This window comes from Symsagittifera roscoffensis, chromosome 5 (assembly GCF_963678635.1).
Source record: "Symsagittifera roscoffensis chromosome 5, txSymRosc1.1, whole genome shotgun sequence".
NCBI classification, from domain to species: Eukaryota; Metazoa; Xenacoelomorpha; order Acoela; family Convolutidae; genus Symsagittifera; species Symsagittifera roscoffensis.
Window position 1 is genome coordinate 64922906 of NC_087066.1, and position 26988 is coordinate 64949893.

General features: G+C 34.7%; 1 protein-coding gene across 1 annotated transcript in view; it reads left to right on the top strand.

Moving 5' to 3' along the window:
• The first annotated feature begins 707 nt into the window (after window positions 1-707).
• LOC134846831 (uncharacterized) overlaps window positions 708-26988 on the top strand; it is a 49269-nt gene continuing 22988 nt past the window's right edge. The window contains exons 1-14 of the mRNA XM_063864227.1: window positions 708-1283; window positions 4978-5088; window positions 6213-6317; window positions 7370-7464; window positions 8088-8256; window positions 8625-8755; window positions 8960-9197; window positions 9586-9627; window positions 9819-10029; window positions 10439-10645; window positions 22248-22420; window positions 22891-23094; window positions 23477-23623; window positions 24631-24736. Of these exons, the coding sequence (XP_063720297.1) occupies window positions 1122-1283; window positions 4978-5088; window positions 6213-6317; window positions 7370-7464; window positions 8088-8256; window positions 8625-8755; window positions 8960-9197; window positions 9586-9627; window positions 9819-10029; window positions 10439-10645; window positions 22248-22420; window positions 22891-23094; window positions 23477-23623; window positions 24631-24736 (2101 nt within the window). The 5' untranslated portion in view covers window positions 708-1121. The remainder of the gene's footprint in view (window positions 1284-4977; window positions 5089-6212; window positions 6318-7369; window positions 7465-8087; window positions 8257-8624; window positions 8756-8959; window positions 9198-9585; window positions 9628-9818; window positions 10030-10438; window positions 10646-22247; window positions 22421-22890; window positions 23095-23476; window positions 23624-24630; window positions 24737-26988) is intronic.

Below are 26988 nucleotides of genomic sequence, written 5' to 3' on the forward strand. Positions count from 1 at the left end.
GTCTGATGTAAAAATTATATTCGCGTTTTTCTAAATTAAGTTTCAAGGAACCAATTTTGGTTGAAGCAAATTTTGTATTTGCGGAACAGTTTTCTTTGAAATGAGGCTGCCACTGTTTTTCGAATCTGCAAAAATGAATGTTTTCTGCGAGTTAATTTTAGATATTCAGCTTTATCAAAAAATCTTAAGATCGTTGCTAGTTCGATCTATTCAGCTATTCATATGTCTAGATTTTTTTGAATGCAACGAAAGTATATATGGTAAAAAAAAACACTTTATAAGTATCGAGACTTCAGAAACTTTTCTAAACATAAAAGAGATCTTAGTTTTGAGACCTTGGGAAAAGAGCGAAACGTCTCTGTTTCAAACCGTCGCCAGTTATGGTTTCTCGCTGGCTAAAATAGTCTTTTGTCACAATTTGTTGCCTCACGATCAAGTAAGCAATGAAAAGAAATGTCGGATTATTTTGAAAACTGTACACGGATAGGTCGGAATGGTGAAAAACAGAACATAGTTTGGCTCGGAAGGAAACCTGAAGATCGTTTTAGAATGTAACGATTCCCAGATTGATATACAGGAAAAAACGGCATTATTTTTTTTTACTTTAATTATTACTATAAACAAAGTCCACTCAAACTACAATAACTGCTTTGAAACATATAAACATAACTGCACGTGCAGAGCATAAATATTTTTTCGTTAATCCAAAACGCATAAATTTTACAATTTAATTGAACGAACAGAGAGTATTTTATACCACGTCGTATTTTTCGTGAATTGTCGGATTATGTGACCAAACTTGAGTTTTATTAATTTTTATTTTCTCATGCCTTTTTAATTTGATTCTAGTGTAGTTATTATGTCGTTTTTTGTTGGTTTTCTGCCTGTTTCACATAGTTTTTTAACTGGGTTCTGAAAAATATATTTGAGAAAGGCGACGAGAAGCTCCAAGTGCCCCATAACTTCTGAGTTGGGGCCAATTTCTTCAACCACTTTTTGTCAAATTGGTACTGTTCTTCAACTATAATTGCACGTTTTAATCAGGCGTGATCTCTGTTAACCAGCTTCCAAACTTTTTCCCCCTATACGATCCATCTTATATCAATTTCTGGTGAGCTGAGATGGACGGGGTGAAGCCAGGAGACAGGGATATAGAAACAGCTGTCAGTCCCAGTCCCGAGAGGCAGCAGGCCAGGTCAGAGCAGGCAATCATGGCCACAGAAGAGGGGGGCTCAGCGATTGGGGACCAAAACGAAACTCTCGGTGGAGATCTGCAAAAACAGGTAAGAGAAAGTGTTATCGGGTCAAAATTTTTCCCAACATATTCCTATGAGACGAGGCTGAATGCGACCAATATGTGTAATTGTTCCCCGAGTTATAATAAAAAAAGGACACAATGAAACCCATATTATAGTAAATTGGGCTCATCCAACCCCGTCTACTGGGACATTAAGCACCCTCCGTGAAACAAAAACAACAAGCGGAACAAATTTTGACCCGGGACAAAAATGGTCGCGCATCTGAAAATCTCAATTTGAAATATAAAGTCGCGCAATAACGAGGCATAGATAAAAAAAAAGAATCCGCGAAGTCCCGAAAGTCGCACTGTGTCAAAATAACGTCGCGCAATTTTAAAAAAAATAGCTCCGTTTGTGTGATTCATAAAGCTGCAGTCACTAGAAGAGGTGTAATAACTGCAAACCATAGGTTAAAATCGTCACAAAATAAAAAACTCAATGAATCATTACGAGGCGAAAATGTGCATTTTGTGAATTGTGAATTTTCGCAACAGGCAAAAATCAGATTTGTCGCGGAATCCGCAACATTGCCATTTTTTTTATCATCTCTGCTGTTTTGGATTCCACGGCCAAATATATAAAACACTGTATTGCTCAAAATTGCTCCAAAAACTGGCGGAATTCAGAATGTGTGGAATTCAGAACCAGTTTGTGGAATCTGTTAACAAATTTAGCTGTAAATATATGTGTTTAGTAAACTTCAGCTGTCGCAAATTGTGACCGGAATCCGCATAAATTTGAGGAATCCACTTGCATTTGCGGAATCGACTTACATTTGCGGAATCCGGGATAACTACTCATATTCGCTCGTTGCTGAATCCGCAGCAAAATCAATATGCCGACGAAATTTACGTTGCAGCTATTTGTAATCGGAATCCACTGAAAACTTTTTAAGTTGAATCCACTAACAGTTTGGAACATGTTTAACGACTTTTCTCTGTGCAAATTTTGGCCTCGTAATGATATTACTATATATTTTAGTTGTGCTTAATAATTTTGTAGCAAAATAAAAAGCAAAAATCAATGCTTTAGTCATTGGGCAACCTAATGAGGAAAATAAATTTATGCTTTTTTTGGTCATTCATGGGCTACAGGATCACCTTCAAACATGAATTATAGTTTTACATTTGACTCACGTGATATTTTGAAGCTTAACCCTGACATAACTCTATGAGGTCTGCAGGCATAGTTTTGAAAATAAAATGAAAGCAGCCGAAACAAGGCTTACTGTACTGTCAAACATATCTAAGCAGAGTCAAATGTCGGAAAGTTTGGCCCATTTTATTGAAAATTGAATTAAAAATATTCAAGAAACCATCGCTTATCAGTTTCTTGATTTATTGAAGCACAAGAAAAATCAAGAAGAGCCCATAATTCACTAAATAATTGTTCTTTTTTGCTCAAAAACTAAGCAAATAAACTGCGAATGAATATCTCTTCCAACCAACAAACCTAATTTTTCGGTATTTTCCGATTTGCAAATTATCGCGTAAAGAAAAATATTAATATCTAAATTTACATTCCACTAGCAAGTGATGTCACCATTTCAAACTTAAAAAGATGATAGGGTGTTTGATGATTTCAACCTAGATTGAATACGGATTAATCCAAATGCAAAGAACTCCTTGTTTTTACAGCGAGGTTTATATAGGCCTTTTTTAAAATCCAAAAGCTAAGAACAAAAAAATATATTTTCTTTCTGAAGGAAACCTTCTTATTCATGCAAAAATTTTCATCGTTTTGGGATCCAAGAAAAACGATAACAAAATTTCGATTCCTTAATTTTTTTTATCACCTTAAGTTTTTTTAATCTGAAAAATCTTTCTTTCAAAAAATAAAATAAGACTATTGATGTAATCTCAGAGCTTTGCATGCAAAAAAAAAACATTCATAAGCTGCACTCTTATGTTTTTTAGCTTATGAACATGTTAATAGTTTTTCTTGAGTTTTCCATTAAAAAAGAATTTTTGTTTCACAAATCTCTTACAGAATCAACTTTTAGGTAAAGTTAAGTTAGCTGACTGTATTTTATTAGCTTCTCAAAACAAGAAAAATGATTGCTCGTATCATTGAAAAAATCTGCTGGTTCCGTTCGCGCTTTAGGATGCATCAAATAGATATTTTTGAATCAAATCTTCTTGAAACTTGAAAATTGATAAATATTCAACAAAAAAATTCACAATTAAAAATTTTGCGGAGCGTGTTTTAAACTCTTGTTTCCACCCGCTATCTAAAGTTCAAAGATATACATGGGTTAATAGCACAAAATATATCCCGCGTTAATTATCTCACATAAGCCAAAAGGTTTTTAAAGCTCCCGTAACGGTACCAAGATGATCGCACTTAAAATAGATTAAAATACTCGAGCTATGGACGTCAATACTTTTCAGATAATGTTAAAATCCGAATTAAAATAGGCAACAAAAAATTTGAAATTTCTCTAAAAAAAATCGCTCAGCGCAAAAGTATTTCGTCTTTTCTTAAAATGTCGGAACAAAAACTTTCCTGATTTTCTTCTTTCAAATTTTTCAAAAGGCTTCAATAGAAATATGACAACTTAAACTCACATTATAGAGAAGTTAAGTTAAGATAATATATAATAAAACTAAGATATGGCGAACACAAAATTTTGCACGAGAAGGTTAACTGATTTCGAACAATCGTTAAAAATTGATAAAATTTTGAAAGAAAAAGTTAAAAGAGAACTGAAACTCTTCCTTCAACGCGCTATGTAAAGTTCAAAAAATGTGTTTCACATTGTTTCAAGAAGTCAAAAAGCTTGTTTTAAGTCAATTGTCTTGTTTTTTTAATATAAAATTTCAATTTATTATTACTTAATCATTTTTTGTTAGAAAATTGAGTTTGTGAAGCAAACAAAGCGATCCAAGCAAGCTTAATTAACTTTTTAAGCTCTCCTCCGATGATGAGCTCACCACGCACCACAGCCATTTTTTGTGTCAAGACTGGGGATTATACTTCTGCTTTGCAAAACTTGGGTTCTGAATGTGGCCCCAAAATTTTGGAGAATTAAGAGAAAAAAGTTTGGGCAATAGAACTTTTTATTAAAGCAGAGACGAGATTTACGTGATTAGTTGTTGTGAACCGGTGGAAAGAACGAAACTACTGCTGATATATGAGTGACATGTTGAGTTGTGATTGATCAAACAATCTAAGCAGAGAAAAAAAGAAATTGAGGTATTGATTTGCCAAAATAATTTTAATCTTTTGAAACTTTTAAAAATACCGAATAGGTCGATCTACTTATAAAAATACCGAATTGTACGATTGATAACTTGCTCTCTGCTGGAAAATCAGCAAACAAAGTTGTGCTTAAATACCTCGTTAAAAATATGAATTAAATATTACGAAATAGTTTTTTCCAAGAAAAATGAGTTGATGAAACAAACAGAACGATCTAAGCAAATAAATTGATCTGTATCCACCCACTTTTCAAAACATCAAAACAAAGTTGCTTGTATCCCTACGAAGCTCTGAATGTTCCGACTGCCTTTTTTGTTTTTCTTTGCAGATGATAGTTGAGGCTACGAAAAATATTTCTTTTGTGGATGGCTGCCGCTGATTCACGGCTGATTTTGACGTTTTTTGTTTTTCAATGGGATATCGAACACCTGGGTTCTTGTTTTAGAAAATCTAGAAGTCATAGAAAATCTTGTTTCAGGTTTCATTTGTGGCAGGGGAGGATGCAACAGAGGAGCAGACAGGCGCAGGGGAAGGGGGTTTCAAGAAACTAGAAGAGGATGATGTCGATGAAATGGAAGAGAAAGCAAGGGTGAGTTGGAAATTTGAGGTCTCAAAACAAACCAACCATAATTGAAATCATAAAACCATGTATTTAAAATCAACAAATGCAAGCATAACAATGGAGAGGTTAGACAAAAGGCATAAGTTATGCCCATTGAGAGTCTATCCTTTGTCAGAACTCAAAACTGCAAGGGAATTGTTTTTGTTACGTAACTGCTGCTGTGAGCAGTCGTGAATATGTGAAAATAAGGGCCTAGAAACACAGTGCCTTTAATACCCAAAAATGACCATGTACCTGTCGTTTTGAAATTTTTTTCGGAAAGTTTTTCGGGCCATCGTATAACGTACTTGAAGTGGTGCCAAAAAATGCAACTTATTGTTCCAGCAGATTTGTGGACATATTTGACCGGCAGAATGTTCCGGTAAAAGTTGAAAAAACAGCAAAAAAATGAACCAAAAAACATTTGGCGTCAAATTAATTTGACTTCTATTAGCATTCGAGGCTTATTACGAGGCCAAACTGTGCATTTTGAGAATTGTAAGTGGATTCCGCAACAAGGACGTTCCCTTTGTTCTTCTTTTGTTCTTTCATTTTTTGGATCGTTCCGGCAAAGTTTTAACATGTTTAAATACATGTCTCTGGGATCCAGGAACATACAGACACAAAATTGTGCGCCTATCCAGTGCAAAGTTTGGCCTGTAATGCTTTTGCCGACCATTTTTTTAGACGACCAAATTGATTTTCTGAGCTCTCTGAAAATAAATCATTATAAAGACCATATTTAGACCAAATTTTCTGCGCCGCAGGTAAATTTTTGAAAAAAAAACAGGCCAAAAAGGTGTATTAGGAACTTTTTGGAGAATTTTGACCGAAACAATCGCGTTTTTCTGCGCGCACTCCCCTCTCAAAATTAGAATAATTTGGCGCCAGAGGCGTCTTTAGAAAAATTTTGAGGTCAGTCAGCTAAAAATCGATATCTCAAGATAGTACGAAGGGGGGGGCCTTTGGGTCGACTGTGGGTCGAATCCCTGAGTGGTGGAAAGCATCTCCCCCCCCCAAATCAACAGGTGGCTATGTTGATTTAACGGATGCTATTCTCACCATGTTTTGTATGCCATATGTGCTATTATGTGATGTGTTCATGTGTGTAGATGAAGCAGTTGAAGCGGATGAAGGAGGAGCAGACGTACAACCAGTTCACAGGACTGTGTGACAACCTCATATCCAACTACTCCACTCTCAACTCATCCATTGAAGTATGTCTATACACTTAATACACACATAACCTACTGCAAGGACCCCCCCCTCCCCCTGTCTTTACCCGTACAGAAAAATACACAACTATATGAAAGAAAAGTCACTACGTTAATAGTGCTAGCTGTCTACCACCGAAAATTCTTTCTTTTGAATGGCCAAAATTACCTAAGTCCGTGACAGCAACCAATATCCAACCAATTCAAATCAAATTTTTGGGTGCAATTTTGATATAGACATCCTGGCCACCCCACCCCCTGTCTCTAAGTGAATAAGGAGTTCGGCTGCATAACCACCCTAACCAAGGTTCTCTCTCCCTTATCTTGTATTTCAAAGTATAACATACATCTTTCAAAAACTTTTCCAAGCTTTGAATTCGATTCTAAGCCCAGCTGAACACTTTTGAGAAAAAAAAACACTTTTTTCATTATTGAGAAAAAAGTATGAAATTTTGATTTTCAGAGTCATTATTTTAAATAATGCACAATTCTTCCAGTTCTTTAATTTGTAATATATCTCAACAGGCGCGGATCTAAGAATTTCTCGAGGGGGGGGGGGGCGGATTTTCAAAAAAAATTTGAAAATTTTGTCGACCTTTTGTTTTTAGGTCAACCAAATTGATTTTCTGAGCTCTCCCAAGCCACTTTAAAGACCCTAATTTGACCAAATTTTCTGCGCGCAGGCAAATTATTAAAAAAAAGGCCAAAAAAGACTTTTTTAAGGCATTTTTTGGAAAATGTCGACCAAAAGTTCGCGTTTTTTCGGCGCGCGCTCCTCCCTCAAAATTAGTATAGATTGGCGCCAAAGGCGCCTTTAGTAAAATTTTAAGGTCAGTCAACCAAAAATTAATATCTCAAAATAGTACAAAGGGGGGACCCTTTCGGGCGGCAGGGGGTCGAGACCCTGAAGGAAAGAAGCGTCCGATAGACGCCCCCCCCCCCCCCCCCCCTAAATCCGCAATTGTATCTCAAGATAATTTCAAACCTCTTTGTCACTGAGAAATTTAATGAAAAACGTGTTGTGCAACTAATGATCAAACCCAATTTCAATTTAGGAAGTTATGAGTGCAAAAGATGGCTTGATGAGCCGAGATCTTCCTCCCTCCGTGCAGGCCAACATGGCCCTCAAGAGCTCACGCATGCTCAGATCGTGAGTTGATTAAAGCTATCAGCACAAACCTGTACTTTTTCAGAAGATATTTTTGCATAAACAATTTGAACCTTTTCGTACAAAATTATTGTTTTTGTGACGCGACTCCAACTTCTGTTGTGCTATCAACGGAATAGCATTAGCCAGCATTGTTGCTGAATCGTAGCGAAAGTATTTTTTTGTAAACTATAATAATCTGTTAATCAAATTTACTAAATATAAACGTTTTATATACTGTTCGGAATCTAAATCTTAAGTTTATTATTCGCAGTAAACGAATAATCGTTTTACGAATGAAAACAATAAGTTCTTTTCAGGCTTAGAATTTAAAAAACGAAATTTTTGTTGAAGCAATAAACATGTCAGTTTCAAATCTAGAGAAACGTACTTAGACCATTTGGTCCATTTTCAAACCTACCATCGTATGAGAATATCATACAAAAACTAATATAGTTGCGTGTGAGATCTCTTCAACTATCCCCCCCCCCCCCCCCCCCTCCCGTAACACGACAACTCGCAACAAAAAACAGCTCGCAACCCCCCCCCCCCTTGCGAGTTGTTGCGGTACCATCCCCGCTCCCTCATGGTACCTCGTAACGATAACCTCCCCTGTGTGTGTGTAGGTACAGTGACCTGCGGGTACCCATCAATGAACTGACCAGACTGGTGAGGAACTATGCCCAGCCGTGGCACCTGAAAAGTGAGGCCCTGAAGAAGCTGCACAGCCAGTATGACCAGAAGAAGCGCATGTTGGACGTCGCTCTCAGGAGACTCCAACTCACTGCCGACCAGGTGTGCAAAACACAAGATATTATACGCATGACTCATAACAAGAGTACTAGAACGACATCGAGAAACTAGTAGCATATAAGGTTTCGAACACAATCATTTTTTGAGTTAATATTTTTTTATAAAAAGCAAAAAAATGTTTTCTTTTCTTTTTGTTCCATCAAAAACTACCGTTGCAATTATTGAAGTTTGTCTGGCTAAAACCCATCGCTAGCGCCAATATTTCTATTTTTCTTTAAAAATAGGAGCAGAAATTCTGCTTCAGATGTAGCTTCAGTTTGAGACGTGAACTTATACGACTTTTCGTTTATTATGGTCAATGTCGGAAGGATCTTTTGATTTTCAAAAATCATGATAATGTTCTGTTTCAGATGGAGCAGTTTGAGACGTGGAAGACTCTGTCGCACTGGGAGAAGTTGTACTGTCGGGTGAGTGGGAAGAGAGGCCACGGAAGGAGGTGGAAGTTCCGATTCACCCACTTCCAGCACAAGGCAGAACAGGGGTAAGTGTCCATCACAGGAGAGGGGGGGAAGGGGGGAAAAGTAATTTTATGAAAAAAGGTCAGATTGGTAAAGAGAAAACTCCTAACTAATCATAATTCGTACACTGCTCAAAATTCTAATTTTTTCTACGGTGTTGACTTTTTCTAGAATTTCGGTCAATTAAAAATGAACAGCAAGTGAGTAATTTTTATCTGTGGTTCTAGATTCGAGTACCTTCAGAGCTATCTGGACGGCATAGACCGAGAGGGGGACAGAGACCGCACCCCCACCCTACAGTTCAGCAACTCCTTCTCTCTGCAGAAGTCGGCCGCATTGGGGATGGAGGGCATGGAGGACTCCGATGAAGACGGGGAGGGTGAGGGGGAGGGGGAGGGCAGTGAGGATGAGGGGGGCAGTGATGGAGAGGCAGGGGAGGGGAGTGGGAACGAAGACAGCGGAGAGGCGAGTTGTTTTATCAAAGCTTTTCCGATAAAATTTGTAAAACGTTATAAAAACTGTTATTACAACTTTTCAGATCATGTAGGTAAATTTCGCAAATCTATTCATTTGCTTAAATTTATCTATAAAATAACCGTTGGGAAAACGAAATTCTCCAAAAATAAGTAAGAAAGTAAAAAATAAGTGAAAAAACAGTCAAAATGCGGACTGTTAATACAATGTTTAAATTTATTTTCAAATTTTTTAACATTATTTATAAACTGTGCAGGGTTATTTAGGTTTGATTATATTCAATTTAGGATTAATATAAAGCTTAGGCTGATTATATTCATTTTTCTAACTTTTTGTTCAATGAAACTTTCTGATGGTTAACCTTGAGTTTGTCTTTTAGGAAGATGAATACGGCGTGAAGAGAAAGGGCAAAAAATCAGGGGTGAGAATCTTCTAATATCCATCAGTGGTTATAAAAAGTGCGTCTGATGAAGTCATTGATTTTTATATGTATTGATGAAAGCTATATCAGCTAAAATAGCCAGTGCGGAGAAAATGGCCCACTGTCTTATCAATAAAAAATAAAAACATTCAAAACTTCCAAATGAAATTATTAAAAAAGTGATTCTTCAGAGCTCCAGAAAGTCTGGATATGTGAGACCTCCGATCGAGACAGAAGAAGCGAGCACTTGGACGAATGAGCAACTGACCGACCGATTCCTGTGTGCCAGAGTGATGAAGGTGGAGGGGGCTGGGTTCGCCAAGAGAGAGACCGTATTTCTCAACATCCAGTTTGGGGGGAAGATTCACAACTTCAGCAGCGAACTGGTCGAACAAATACTCAGTAAGGTCAAAAGTGCACCCTTTTCTTCAAACCTTATTAGAAATGCCACAAAATTTTTCATCAAAATGACAAACTCCCATTTCTTGTAAATAAAACTTACCTCCTTTTGAAAACTAGAATCTTTTGTAGCAACAAGCAACTAGAGATATTTCTCAATTACTAAATGGTTTTTTTTTCACTTCTTTTAGATTTTTTTGTTCAAGATTTTCACTTCTTTTAGATTTTCAAGCTATCTAAATTCTTTTCTTGTTATGGACAACTTTTTTGTAACATTTTAGGCTGATTTTTTTTGTTGTGAACAACTTTTTTTGTACACTTTTAGGCTTGATTTTTTTGTTGTGAACAACTTTTTTTGTACACTTTTAGGCTTGATTTTTTTGTTGTGAACAGATTTTTGGCTTACTTGCAGGCAGAGAACGGCCAAAAAGTGGTGTGAGTCAAGGCTCTTTAGGAGCCACTGGGGACAACAATCGGTCGGAACAATCTGCTCATTCGGAGAGAGACTCCACAAATGGGCACACTCCAGCAGTTCCGGCTGCCCTGGAAATGGTGAGGTGGCCCCTGGAAGAGGAAGAGGAGGAGGATCTGCTGGACTTCGGGAGGGACTGGGAGAAAAGTGAGTATATTCCCCAATCGCCTACAGTTACAACCAAATCTATAAAAGTTATAGTCGGAACTTTTGCCTCACAAAATGGTTCCATTTTTGCAAAGAAGTCTACGTATGCCCATTGAAAACTGACTATGGATTAGTAGGCGACGACTAAGTTGAGCCTTCAATAGAAAATTCTTAACTTAGAAACTTAGATTTTTCTTCAAAATTTTAAGGTTTTTCTTGTTTTTTTTTCGGAATTCTGACAACCCTTCTCGAGTCTCTGGTTTTGTGTCCAGACTATTGCGACCAAATTCCAGTATTCTCAGGTCAAATTGATTTTTGGAGTTTCTGTAAAATCATTATAAAGACCCTATTTTGGCAAAGTTTCCTGAGCCGCAGGCAATTTTTTGAAAACACGGGCCAAAATAGACGTTTTTTTTTGGCGCGCGCTCCCCTCAAAACTAGTATAAAATGGCAGACAAGGCGCCGCCTTTAGAAAAATTTTAAGGTCGGAACATTTTAAGATCGGTCGGTCTTAAGTTAGTTTCAAAGCGGGGACCCTTCGTTTCGTTCGGGGGTTGAATCTCTGAGGAAGAAGGCATCCGCGACGGGCGCGACCGAAGCATACATATCGGATACCGATTCGACTGAAAACTTTTAGAAGATTCCAGTCACGTCGATTGGTGGAAACTATTAAGACTGAAGCTAATTGTTCCGACTTTCGATACGAAAGTAACGGAATATTTGTGCTCGGGGTGTTTCTTCAGACAAATTTCGACTTTTTAGCTAACCATTTTTGACAAAATTTTTTATATCATTCAAAAAGTATTGTTGTCTTGATCTCAAATTTGAAAAGATATTTCACCTTCATCATTTTTTGTAAAGTTGTGGGGGTTTAAAGATTGCCATTTTGGCCAATTTGGGACAATTAACGCGCGATATATTTCGCGCTATTAACGCGTCAGCGGAGACGTAATCCGTCTTAGAAATCGGTCCAAACTGGTTGAAAGAAGCTTATTTGCCATAATTAATTTGTTCCAATGAGCAAAATCTATTCTTTTGTACTTTAAATGGCGTGTGGGAAGATGATTTGATAATAAAATTTCAAATTTTGGAAAAAAGTTTTTTCACATTGTATTATTACTTACAATTTTTTTATGTTACTACTGCTCCATAAACCTTAAAAGGCAGTCGGAACATTCAGGGCTTCGCCCTGATACGAGCAATTTTGTATAAATTTGTCATAAGCAATCACGATATTTGCCATGCAAAACGTTGAAATCTTTTATTATTTGACAGAAATCGTTCAGAATTGTCTTTATCAACTCAACTCGTGTTGATTCGGATTCATCCTATGCAATGTTGATATTCGCCATTTTCTCACTGAAACAAAAACAGACTGATCGTAGCATGGCGAAGCCCTGAACGTTCTGACTGCCTTCTTAGGTCAATGGTGGTGTTTGTTTTAAAAAGTGATGAAATTTTCAAAAAAAAAGAAAAACACTTTTTTTTCTAGTTTTTTGAAAAAGATGACCTACACGCTATATTAAGTAAGGAAATTATATATATTGCGTAAAGCTACGTTTTGAATGGACCAATAGCATGCTTCAACTCATAATTGAACTATTTCTAAGACAGACTCAATCTCTGCTTAAGCGTTGCTAATACGAAACATATTGGCGCGTTGACTGTCACAAATTGGCCAAATGGGCAACTTTAAACCCACATAAATTAGCAAAAAATTATTACAGAAAAAATACTTTTTTAAATTCGAGCTTAAGAGAACAGTACTTTTTGAATGATATAATTGGATATATATATATATATATACCCAGAGTACAAATATTGTGTCAGTCTGCCAAAGTCGGAAAAAAACAGTTTTCTAAATTTCGACAGCAACCTGTCTCGTAGTCGCGTAAAAAAATTTCAGATCAATCGTACAATCTACCCCTTAAGTGGCCTACTGTAGAATGTCCTCACCCAAAATGTATCCCCATAGGAAGTTTCATGGATAATAATGGATTATCTTGATTGTGTTTTTTTTGTTGTCAGTCTCCTCAAAAATAATCAATTATAATTGATTAAAAATGGATTATCTTTTAGTTTTTTCACATATCAGTTAGTATTTTTCATTTGTTGCTTTTGATTTACAGCACGTTTTATTTTTAAAAATTAGAAAACTAATATTTTGTTTTCAACCTATCCCCTTTTCTAATTTTTTGTTTTTCCCCCAATTTACATTCCTCGTTACCTCATCACATGTTAAGCCCCCCGTTAAGCCACCACCCTCCTTCAGGTTGAACTCCCCAGTTTACCCCCCCCCAAGATCTTACCCCCCACCACCCAATTACCCCCACCACCTGGGGGGGTGAGGAGGGGAGGTTGTATGAAATGCGGTGTGGCGGGGGATTTGGAATAGAATGTGGTGGGGGCATGGCAGTTGGGGTAAAGGGGTACACGTGGATGAAGTGTAAAAACTTCGCAGTTACAAAAAAAATTATCAATTTTTGTGGATTTTATGAATAAAAAAAATCGATTATTTTGTAGTAAAAAATAAAATTGTATTATAATCGACTAGAATTGATTATAATGGATTTTTGAGTGTTGAAAATCATTGATGAAAATTCCCTAATAACCCATTTTCAAGGTTAGATTGGTAATGAAAATTGATTATTTGGGTTAAATTTTTGCCGATATAATCATAGTTCTCAAACTTAATTATGTGACAAAATGCAGTTCATACAAATGCCCAAAGTGCAATTTTTTTTAAAATTGAGAACACTTTGTATTTTAATGGGCTACAAAATTAGTTAAATCAACCATTTAATAATTTTCGATTATTAATTTTGTTGATGATATAACTTTCTCTTCAAAGTGGGAGGGGGGTACTAATATAGATGTATTCCGTTTATTCTCAGATCCTATTCCGAGTACCTTTTCTTGCATATATCTTTTTTTTTGCAAATATTTTTAAATCAATTACTCCTATGATAAGATATCAATAGGGTATTCTCTCCTTCATCCTAGCCTAAAATCACAATCCCCATACTCATGTTTTTACCCGCTCCCCCACTAGTTTGATACCCCCACGTGGGGGGAGACACGCGGCAGAAGTTGGTTGACGTGGGGGAGGGGTAAAATGGGGGATACTAAAGTGGTTGGGTGCTACGTTCAATAACCAGTCACCTCCCCACTCCCCACCCTGTGGAAGAGGGAAGAGGGGGTTGTGTTTGACTTAAAGGGGGATGGTAAACATGGGAGGGGGGACTTAGAGAGAAGAAGATATGTAACTTAGATGGGAAGTTGTAAAAAAGATAAAAAAGGATAGGAAAAAATTGTTGAAGAAAAAGGTGAAAACAAGATTTCGTCGCGGAACTCGAAAAAGATTTAAAAGGATTGGAAAAAATTGTTGAAGAAAAAGGTGAAAACAAGATTTCGTCGCGGAACTCGAAAAAGATTAAAAAGGATTGGAAAAAATTGTTGAAGAAAAAGGTGAAAACAAGATTTCGTCGCGGAACTCGAAAAAGATTAAAAAGGATTGGAAAAAATTGTTGAAGAAAAAGGTGAAAACAAGATTTCGTCGCGGAACCTGTGAGAAACCAAAAGCAACTGTCTGTTTTTGAGTTTTCGAAAACTCTGCACTGTGTTTGATAATTTCAGACAAAAGTTATCAAAAACTTTTCTATTTCATCATAATTCAAATTCGGTTTAATCACCCAAAATGCGTTTTTTTTGGATAAATCTTTTTGATCCATTTCTTATCAATTATAATTAATCATTTTTGATTTTTGTGGAGGTTGAAAATGAAAACCTAAAAAAAATAGATTAGTATCTATCTCCGGTGCGGGTAAATTTTTAAAAAGTCAACTTCCAGATTACTTTCCCAGAAAACAAAGTAAAAAAAAACAGTACATTCTCAAAAAGTATAAAAATAAGAGTTTTTCAGGTGATGCCTCCTTTATGGTAAACTTGAAATTTAGTTCTTAATACAAAATAGGATCAAATTATGATCAAACCTACAATTTTACAAGCGTTTGCTGTTATATCACGCTTTTGAAAGCGTTGTTCAAAAAACAGTTTAAAAAAGTTGAGAAATTAATCCGATGAAAACCTAATAAAGTGAACTGTTTTAGTCAATTTTTAATATCTTGCCTTTCTTAGAGGAAATCAATTCAGTTTTGACAACAATGTTTTATTTTCATTTTTTACCATTCAGTGGGAGTAAAACCTAAAAAGACCCCCAAAATATTGTGAAGCAATTCCGCTTCATCTATGGATGAGTTCCGATTTTTTCGGTTTAATTCAAATCAGACCTAATATTTCATTTTTTGAAACGATCGGATGCAGGGGAAAATCCAGAACTGTTTTTTTCTGAATATGCTTTAGATCCGATAGCTGAACAGAACGGAATTATTCTTTGATGAAATTTAAAAAAAATTCATTAACTGTGAACTTAATTGATAAATTGTCAATTATAGGCTGATAATATCAAAAGTTAACTGGTGAAATTTGAGTTGTATGTGAAATTAATAAGACTAATTAGCTTGTCTCAATTCGTTTTGAACGATTTTTTGAAGCGGTGCGGGTTAATTTGCCACGCGTAAAAAACTTGCATTACATTTCTTGCATCCAAGTATAAAACCAGTTGCTTAGAAGACTCGTTTCAGATTGACCAGACTGTCAGATTAATATACCAGACCCCAAATGAGCAAATAATTTTTTGTGAAAAATTGATCTGAATAAAAAAAATATCCCATGCAAAAATAATTCTCACTTTCTTCAAAATTCGGAACAATAAAAAAACTATGTTACGAGGCGATAAATATATTCCTTTGTGGTATATATCAGCGAGTGGGGTTTAAAAAGAAAAAACGGGGAAACATTTTTTTTCTTTTTTGTCGATTATTTCGTTAATTTTTCAACCAAAAAATGTTAGTGCAGACAGAGTATGCGAGCAAGAGACCAAAAATATTACTACGATTTTGAAGAAAAAGCGGAATTTTTATGCTGCGGTTGTAAAAAAGATTAAAAAGGATAGGAAAAAATTGTTGAAGGAAAAGGTGAAAACAAGATTTCGTCGCGGAACTCGAAAAAGATTAAAAAGGATTGGAAAAAATTGTTGAAGAAAAAGGTGAAAACAAGATTTCGTCGCGGAACCTGTGAGAAACCAGAAGCAACTGTCTGTTTTTGAGTTTTCGAAAACACTGCACTGTGTTTGATAATTTCAGACAAAAGTTATCAAAAACTTTTCTATTTCATCATAATTCAAATTCGGTTTAATCACCCAAAATGCGTTTTTTTTGGATAAATCTTTTTGATCCATTTCTTATCAATTATAATTAATCATTTTTGATTTTTGTGGAGGTTGAAAATGAAAACCTAAAAAAAATAGATTAGTATCTATCTCCGGTGCGGGTAAATTTTTAAAAAGTCAACTTCCAGATTACTTTCCCAGAAAACAAAGTAAAAAAAAACAGTATATTCTCAAAAAGTATAAAAATAAGAGTTTTTCAGGTGATGCCTCCTTTATGGTAAACTTGAAATTTAGTTCTTAATACAAAATAGGATCAAATTATGATCAAACCTACAATTTTACAAGCGTTTGCTGTTATATCACGCTTTTGAAAGGGTTGTTCAAAAAACAGTTTAAAAAAGTTGAGAAATTAATCCGATGAAAACCTAATAAAGTGAACTGTTTTAGTCAATTTTTAATATCTTGCCTTTCTTAGAGGAAATCAATTCAGTTTTGACAACAATGTTTTATTTTCATTTTTTACCATTCAGTGGGAGTAAAACCTAAAAAGACCCCCAAAATATTGTGAAGCAATTCCGCTTCATCTATGGATGAGTTCCGATTTTTTCGGTTTAATTCAAATCAGACCTAATATTTCATTTTTTGAAACGATCGGATGCAGGGGAAAATCCAGAACTGTTTTTTTCTGAATATGCTTTAGATCCGATAGCTGAACAGAACGGAATTATTCTTTGATGAAATTTAAAAAAAATTCATTAACTGTGAACTTAATTGATAAATTGTCAATTATAGGCTGATAATATCAAAAGTTAACTGGTGAAATTTGAGTTGTATGTGAAATTAATAAGACTAATTAGCTTGTCTCAATTCGTTTTGAACGATTTTTTGAAGCGGTGCGGGTTAATTTGCCACGCGTAAAAAACTTGCATTACATTTCTTGCATCCAAGTATAAAACCAGTTGCTTAGAAGACTCGTTTCAGATTGACCAGACTGTCAGATTAATATACCAGACCCCAAATGAGCAAATAATTTTTTGGGAAAAATTGATCTGAATAAAAAAAATATCCCATGCAAAAATAATTCTCACTTTCTTCAAAATTCGGAACAATAAAAAAACTATGTTACGAGGCGATAAATATATTCCTTTGTGGTATATATCAGCGAGTGGGGTTTAAAAAGAAAAAACGGGGAAACATTTTTTTTCTTTTTTGTCGATTATTTCGTTAATTTTTCAACCAAAAAATGTTAGTGCAGACAGAGTATGCGAGCAAGAGACCAAAAATATTACTACGATTTTGAAGAAAAAGCGGAATTTTTATGCTGCGGTTGTAAAAAAGATTAAAAAGGATAGGAAAAAATTGTTGAAGGAAAAGGTGAAAACAAGATTTCGTCGCGGAACTCGAAAAAGATTAAAAAGGATTGGAAAAAATTGTTGAAGAAAAAGGTGAAAACAAGATTTCGTCGCGGAACCTGTGAGAAACCAAAAGCAACTGTCTGTTTTTGAGTTTTCAAAAACACTGCACTGTGTTTGAGAATTTCAGACAAAAGTTATCAAAAACTTTTCTATTTCATCATAATTCAAATTCGGTTTAATCACCCAAAATGCGTTTTTTTTGGATAAATCTTTTTGATCCATTTCTTATCAATTATAATTAATCATTTTTGATTTTTGTGGAGGTTGAAAATGAAAACCTAAAAAAAATAGATTAGTATCTATCTCCGGTGCGGGTAAATTTTTAAAAAGTCAACTTCCAGATTACTTTCCCAGAAAACAAAGTAAAAAAAAACAGTATATTCTCAAAAAGTATAAAAATAAGAGTTTTTCAGGTGATGCCTCCTTTATGGTAAACTTGAAATTTAGTTCTTAATACAAAATAGGATCAAATTATGATCAAACCTACAATTTTACAAGCGTTTGCTGTTATATCACGCTTTTGAAAGCGTTGTTCAAAAAACAGTTTAAAAAAGTTGAGAAATTAATCCGATGAAAACCTAATAAAGTGAACTGTTTTAGTCAATTTTTAATATCTTGCCTTTCTTAGAGGAAATCAATTCAGTTTTGACAACAATGTTTTATTTTCATTTTTTACCATTCAGTGGGAGTAAAACCTAAAAAGACCCCCAAAATATTGTGAAGCAATTCCGCTTCATCTATGGATGAGTTCCGATTTTTTCGGTTTAATTCAAATCAGACCTAATATTTCATTTTTTGAAACGATCGGATGCAGGGGAAAATCCAGAACTGTTTTTTTCTGAATATGCTTTAGATCCGATAGCTGAACAGAACGGAATTATTCTTTGATGAAATTTAAAAAAAATTCATTAACTGTGAACTTAATTGATAAATTGTCAATTATAGGCTGATAATATCAAAAGTTAACTGGTGAAATTTGAGTTGTATGTGAAATTAATAAGACTAATTAGCTTGTCTCAATTCGTTTTGAACGATTTTTTGAAGCGGTGCGGGTTAATTTGCCACGCGTAAAAAACTTGCATTACATTTCTTGCATCCAAGTATAAAACCAGTTGCTTAGAAGACTCGTTTCAGATTGACCAGACTGTCAGATTAATATACCAGACCCCAAATGAGCAAATAATTTTTTGGGAAAAATTGATCTGAATAAAAAATATATCCCATGCAAAAATAATTCTCACTTTCTTCAAAATTCGGAACAATAAAAAAACTATGTTACGAGGCGATAAATATATTCCTTTGTGGTATATATCAGCGCGTGGGGTTTAAAAAGAAAAAACGGGGAAACATTTTTTTTCTTTTTTGTCGATTATTTCGTTAATTTTTCAACCAAAAAATGTTAGTGCAGACAGAGTATGCGAGCAAGAGACCAAAAATATTACTACGATTTTGAAGAAAAAGCGGAATTTTTATGCTGCGGTTGTAAGAAAGATTAAAAAGGATAGGAAAAAATTGTTGAAGGAAAAGGTGAAAACAAGATTTCGTCGCGGAACTCGAAAAAGATTAAAAAGGATTGGAAAAAATTGTTGAAGAAAAAGGTGAAAACAAGATTTCGTCGCGGAACCTGTGAGAAACCAAAAGCAACTGTCTGTTTTTGAGTTTTCGAAAACACTGCACTGTGTTTGATAATTTCAGACAAAAGTTATCAAAAACTTTTCTATTTCATCATAATTCAAATTCGGTTTAATCACCCAAAATGCGTTTTTTTTGGATAAATCTTTTTGATCCATTTCTTATCAATTATAATTAATCATTTTTGATTTTTGTGGAGGTTGAAAATGAAAACCTAAAAAAAATAGATTAGTATCTATCTCCGGTGCGGGTAAATTTTTGAAAAGTCAACTTCCAGATTACTTTCCCAGAAAACAAAGTAAAAAAAACAGTATATTCTCAAAAAGTATAAAAATAAGAGTTTTTCAGGTGATGCCTCCTTTATGGTAAACTTGAAATTTAGTTCTTAATACAAAATAGGATCAAATTATGATCAAACCTACAATTTTACAAGCGTTTGCTGTTATATCACGCTTTTGAAAGGGTTGTTCAAAAAACAGTTTAAAAAAGTTGAGAAATTAATCCGATGAAAACCTAATAAAGTGAACTGTTTTAGTCAATTTTTAATATCTTGCCTTTCTTAGAGGAAATCAATTCAGTTTTGACAACAATGTTTTATTTTCATTTTTTACCATTCAGTGGGAGTAAAACCTAAAAAGACGCCCAAAATATTGTGAAGCAATTCCGCTTCATCTATGGATGAGTTCCGATTTTTTCGGTTTAATTCAAATCAGACCTAATATTTCATTTTTTGAAACGATCGGATGCAGGGGAAAATCCAGAACTGTTTTTTTTCTGAATATGCTTTAGATCCGATAGCTGAACAGAACGGAATTATTCTTTGATGAAACTTAAAAAAAATTCATTAACTGTGAACTTAATTGATAAATTGTCAATTATAGGCTGATAATATCAAAAGTTAACTGGTGAAATTTGAGTTGTATGTGAAATTAATAAGACTAATTAGCTTGTCTCAATTCGTTTTGAACGATTTTTTGAAGCGGTGCGGGTTAATTTGCCACGCGTAAAAAACTTGCATTACATTTCTTGCATCCAAGTATAAAACCAGTTGCTTAGAAGACTCGTTTCAAATTGACCAGACTGTCAGATTAATATACCAGACCCCAAATGAGCAAATAATTTTTTGGGAAAAATTGATCTGAATAAAAAAAATATACCATGCAAAAATAATTCTCACTTTCTTCAAAATTCGGAACAATAAAAAAACTATGTTAGGAGGCGATAAATATATTCCTTTGTGGTATATATCAGCGAGTGGGGTTTAAAAAGAAAAAACGGGGAAACATTTTTTTTCTTTTTTGTCGATTATTTCGTTAATTTTTCAACCAAAAAATGTTAGTGCAGACAGAGTATGCGAGCAAGAGACCAAAAATATTACTACGATTTTGAAGAAAAAGCGGAATTTTTATGCTGCGGTTGTAAAAAAGATTAAAAAGGATAGGAAAAAATTGTTGAAGGAAAAGGTGAAAACAAGATTTCGTCGCGGAACTCGAAAAAGATTAAAAAGGATTGGAAAAAATTGTTGAAGAAAAAGGTGAAAACAAGATTTCGTCGCGGAACCTGTGAGAAACCAAAAGCAACTGTCTGTTTTTGAGTTTTCGAAAACACTGCACTGTGTTTGATAATTTCAGACAAAAGTTATCAAAAACTTTTCTATTTCATCATAATTCAAATTCGGTTTAATCACCCAAAATGCGGTTTTTTTGGATAAATCTTTTTGATCCATTTCTTATCAATTATAATTAATCATTTTTGATTTTTGTGGAGGTTGAAAATGAAAACCTAAAAAAAATAAATTAGTATCTATCTCCGGTGCGGGTAAATTTTTAAAAAGTCAACTTCCAGATTACTTTCCCAGAAAACAAAGTAAAAAAAACAGTATATTCTCAAAAAGTATAAAAATAAGAGTTTTTCAGGTGATGCCTCCTTTATGGTAAACTTGAAATTTAGGTCTTAATACAAAATAGGATCAAATTATGATCAAACCTACAATTTTACAAGCGTTTGCTGTTATATCACGCTTTTGAAAGCGTTGTTCAAAAAACAGTTTAAAAAAGTTGAGAAACTAATCCGATGAAAACCTAATAAAGTGAACTGTTTTAGTCAATTTTTAAAATATTGCCTTTTTAGAGGAAATCAATTCAGTTTTGACAACAATGTTTTATTTTCATTTTTCACCATTCAGTGGGAGTAAAACCTAAAAAGACCCCCAAAATGTTGTGAGACAATTCCGCTTCAGCTATGGATGAGTTCCGATTTTTTCGGTTTAATTCAAATCAGACCTAATATTTCATTTTTTGAAACGATCGGATGCAGGGGAAAATCCAGAACTGTTTTTTTCTGAATATGCTTTAGATCCGATAGCTGAACAGAACGGAATTATTCTTTGATGAAATTTAAAAAAAATTCATTAACTGTGAAACTTAATTGATAAATTGTCAATTATAGGCTGATAATATCAAAAGTTAACTGGTGAAATTTGAGTTGTATGTGAAATTAATAAGACTAATTAGCTTGTCTCAATTCGTTTTGAACGATTTTTTGAAGCGGTGCGGGTTAATTTGCCACGCGTAAAAAACTTGCATTACATTTCTTGCGTCCAAGTATAAAACCAGTAGCTTAGAAGACTCGTTTCAGATTGACCAGACTGTCAGTTTAATATACAAGACCCCAAATGAGCAAATAATTTTTTGGGAAAATTGATCTGAATAAAAAAAATATCCCATGCAAAAATAATTCTCACTTTCTTCAAAATTCGGAACAATAAAAAAACTATGTTACGAGGCGATAAATATATTCCTTTGTGGTATACATCAGCGAGTGGGGTTTAAAAAGAAAAAACGGGGAAACATTTTTTTTCTTTTTTGTCGATTATTTCGTTAATTTTTCAACCAAAAACTGTTAGTGCAGACAGAGTATGCGAGCAAGAGACCAAAAATATTACTACGATTTTGAAGAAAAAGCGGAATTTTTATGCTGCGGGTGATTTTTGTCAGTCACATTTCGACTTCAAACACAGCGTTTTTGACGGAAATGTTTTATACCATCTGAAAGATATTGTTCTTTGGAGCTCAAATGAAAGAAGAAATTCCATTTGTGATTATTTTTCGTAAATTTTTGGGGTATGATATTTACTCGTTTGATCAATTTGGGATAATTAATTCGCGATATATTGCGTTCTTATAACACATGCCAGCGGCCGATAAATGGGTTCTAAATTGAGTTGATGCAAGCCAAGCGTTAATTTTTCAACAAAAAAATGTTATTGCAGACAGAATATTCGAGCAGTCTTGTTCCATTCGCAATTTTTTTCTTTTCATTATAGCAAATAAGGGCCCAGCGCCGACAGATAAAAAGGACGAAAAAGACACAAAGAAGAAAAAAGGAGAAGATGAGAGTCTAATTAGAAGAGATGTGATGGAATTCAGTCTTCGAGAGAAAATGGACGGGGATGTTCTGTGCCACGCCCAGTTGTCAATTGAGGATATTCAGGATTCGGTTTGTGGAATTTGAACTTGTAATGCTAACAACTAAGCGCAAAGTTTTTAAAAGAAACACACATTAGTTAAGTAACCATCTATAAGACTTTTCAGAAAAAAAGTCTTACACCAAAATCTAATAGGCCGTAGAGTTTGAAGTAAACCAAGAACTATCAACAAATTAAGTAAATGAAAATTGCATTTCAAACTGGAAACTCTTTTATTTGGTGATTGAAACAACCATTTTTTCGGTTTCACAAAATGACATTCATTTGTCCTACGGGCGACATAAAGCAAAATACCCAAGTAATTTGACAAAAATTTTGGAGACAATTTTTCCATAAAAATAACCATACAATGAGATAAATATACAAAAAGATAGCTTATTTAACGCTGAAGATATTAGGTGATTTCTCTTACATGCCAACTGCATTAACATACACCTAGACGCGTGAAATCATTATTTCTGAATGTGTGGTTTGCTTTCAGCTGCCGCCCACAGTTGACCTGCCCGACTACTTTGGGGAGGGGGAGGATGAGGGGGAGTTTCTATTGAAGGATGAGCCCACCACTCTGCCCCTGCTGACAGTGCAGGGTAGGGTGGCGGTGGGGGCACTTCAGGTGCACTTCTACTATGGCACCAGCAAGAGACCCTTCATCGCACCCAAAGAGGCACAGACGGAGCCCCATCTGGTGAGTGTCATTAGTGTGAGGGGGATCCAATAAGACCGAAGGAACCAAACCAGATGACAGATGATATATTGGTCAACCGTTTAAAAATATTGATTCGTGACAATCGAGCCCTTTTTGAACAGTTTAAGAATTTTGACCTTTTTAAACACCTTTGAGATTCTTCTTAAAAGTCTACACGTGGAACAGTCACTTGTGCCAAAATTCTGATTAGCTTAACAGAGACTGACATTAAAAAAAGAACACTGATTGGACCAAACTGTTGTCCCCCACTCCTCTCAGCTTTTTGTAAAGTCTGCTTTAAAAACAATAAAATGTGTAGCTTGAACAATTTAACCAAAATTGGAAGAGCAAATATTGTTTTTGAATTTGTTTGCATATGCAGGTGGACAGCGTAGTGGAGAGGATTCTGGGAGTGGATCTGAAGAAAGTGTCTCTGGACCAACTGATTCAGGGTGCATCCCAGGCATCCAGGGGACCCCAGAAGGACAGGGCCACATCTCCAGTCGCAGAGCTAGTCCAAGCTGCACAGGCATGATAACAAAATAACTCTTGTCGGATATAAGAAACAAGAAAGATTTAAAAATTGCAGGTTAACATTTTCGAGAATAATTTAAAAGGTTGTATGCAATTTAACTTTTTTGAGTCCATTAAACCGATTTTGATATATAACATCACCAAGTTGTTCAGAAATTAATCTCCGGGCCTAATTCCCTCAAATTTATATAATGAACTCGAGAACAAGGAAGCTGGGTTGAATGCTGTAGTCAGCAGACACGTCGTTTATTTAAATTTAATTGTTTTTGGTTTTCCATTTTGAACATCCAAAATTAATTTGCATCAAAAATTTAAAACGTCTGGCAGCACCAGAAGCGGGTGGTCTTGCGGAGTTTTCCGGTTCAAGTCACAAGTTATCTCGACAATTCTGTCTGAAGTTTTTTAGTGTTGTACTTCGAGTAATTTACAGCTTTGGGCAACACCTTAGGCTATTTTGCATTCTACACGTTGTATTGGGGGCTTTCAACGGTGCCGAAGAACAACAGTGCCGAAAATGAAAAAGTGTTCAACAGAGCCGAAAATTGATGATTTTCGACACTGTTGAACAATAATTTTATTTTCGGCACTCTTGTACTTCGGTACCGTTGAACGCCCCTCTAAGGGCGGCACATCAGTGACGAAGTACAACAGTGCCGAAAACAAATTTAATAATCAACAGTGCCGAAAATCATTAATGAACACTTTTTCAATTTTCGGCACTGTTGGGCTTCGACACTGTTGTATTGCGCCGTTGTATTTCACACAACTTTTTGTGCCTAATTCTTAATTAAAAATTTAACAAGTCGGGTTTTTCCAATCGACTAAATTCAATTCCGAGATATTAAAAAAAAGTTGGTATTGAATTTGGAAAAAATAAGCTTGAAACGGTTTTCAAGCACGCATAATCTTAACCTTTGTAAACAATTGCCTCGCAAATCATCGTCTATTTTATTTGGTAAAGTCCATTTGAATAGCTCTGAAGACTTGCAATATGTTTTCTAGCTACAAGAAATTGAGCAACAACAGTTGATGCATCTGTCCGACTATGAAAAGAGCATGCTGCAGAATGTCAATGCACAAGTTGAAGTGGAGCAGCCCCAAAATACAGGTAAGACTATTAACATTTTTTGTCTCGCTAAAGGTGAAATCAGATTCGGTCAAAAAGTTTGAAAAAAAAGAATCAACGACCTGTAATTTTTCATGAACTCGAACCCGAGCTTACTGGCAATTCAATTATTGCAATTTAATAATTTTTTTGAACATTTTTTTGAACCGTTTTTTGAACATTCGCTCTCCCTTTTAACCCAAAAAAACCTAGATCCGCCCGTGCTTCATATCTTTTTGCATTAAAATTTACCTAAATCAGTTTCAAATCATGAGTTAGTTATAGTTATTCAGATAGTGAGATAGTTATTTTAAGAAAAATGAAAAAATGTCTCAGGTCTTTTTGTGGTTTCCGCGATTCCCAGGGAATCTATGAAAAGCCATCCAGCCTGCTGAAAAGAAAAGAGAGAGAAATTTGGTTTTCGAGCGCGTTTTTTCTAACCAAAATCAGTTGACAAGAAACAAGACACTTACGTAATATAGACAAGGTCGGTGGACAAAAAAATAACAAAGCAGATCAAGTTTTGACCAATTTTTATCTTAAGACAGAAAGTTTATAAAAATGTCGTTTAGCCAAAAGTGTTTTCAAGTCTTTATCGATAAGCTCCATCAAAGATGTTAGGAAAAAACTATTTTTGGTTCCATAGACTGCAAAAAATTGTTATAAATTTTATTTCGTTTCTTCGAAGTCATTGGCGAAATCAGTAAGAACTATGTGAGCTATCACTGTCAGGCTTAAACAATTTTTTTAATGAAACTTAATCGAAATATTTTCAAGTCGACATTTTCATATCATATTGGCTGCGTACAAAAACCACCGTTTTGAGTATATTTTCCACAGATTTTTTGAATTTTTTTATTTATGTACTTGAGAAATTTTCAGTCTAAGATCTGAATTTTTTTATTTCTGTTATTGATAGATTTTTAAACCTGAAATTTCTTGTTTTGGTCGTTAGAAGATTTCCAGATCTAAAATTCCTGATTTCTAATGATAGTAAATTTGCAGATCTGAAATTTCAACACCTCCTATCGGAATCTCAAGTAGAAGTTGCAGATATCAAATAGCCATGGAAAATATGTTTTCATTTCTGTAATTAGATCTGAAAACCTTTCCTTAAAATGTGATATGCGTAATTCAAGCAAAAGTTAAGTGCACTTTATCAATGTTTTTTATTGAATTTTCAATAATATTTAGATGAAATAAAAACGTGATTAAAAACTTCCGAATAGTGTCAAACTATATTTTTTGTTCGCCTATTTTGAAAGATTTGAATTAGATAATTCTAGATCTGAAATAAACAAAAAACAATGTTTCAGATCGCAAATTAGATCAGAATCAACTCATTTTTGAAACAACCAAGCGTATAACGCTTTATAACACATTTCAAATTTGAAAACTTAATTTCAGATCAACCTTAAAGAATTTCGTCAACAGCATTTTATTGCCCACCGGGGTTGACCAAAAGTCGCCACTTCTGAAGTTTTCTTCGAAGAACTTCTCACATATTTTCAAAATTCGGCTCTAAGAGTACTACAAAAAAAAAGCTTTTTCTTATGAAAAAGTTGTTAAAAAAAGACATTTCGCGTATTAATTTTTTTTTGTATATAAGTTTTTCCCCACAAAATTTTTGAAAACTTCTTTCCCCATGTGGTGGTTGCCATACAGCATGCTTTAGATCAGATTACAACCTATGTGAATGTTAAAGTGTTATTCGCAATTAAAGTGTCAAGGTCGGGACCGGTATCCCAACCGTGACAGTGTGCTAACAAATCTCCAGTCACTCTTTAATGCTTGCTGAAAGATTGCTGTCATATCTTATTTATTGATTTATTAACCAATTTATACCAATGAAGTAAACTTCAACTTTTAGTTAGTTTAATAAGTTAGTGTAGCTTCACATCCCACACCCCAAACTCATTCAGCAATTTTTTTGCCAGTTTTCGGATAAGCAGATACAAAGTTCTTCGCTTTCGCAGAGTACAATGTCGGAAATTTCATAGGAGAATTCAAAGTATTCGTCTGATGACCTAACCGAAACGATTACATCTTGCACGCTTACTAGTTGAAAATGTTTAATTGGTAAAAAAAAAGACCAAGCAGTCATTGATTGTCTTTTTTCGTAGCATACTACCTTTTAGCTTTTTATGACTGTCTTGTTGAGTTTACTGGATAACTCCAACCCTTTTTCCGGAATTTTTGTTTTTCTTTTGTAACCATCCCAGCAACCGACTATTCTTTTGAAAAAAGTTGGTTAA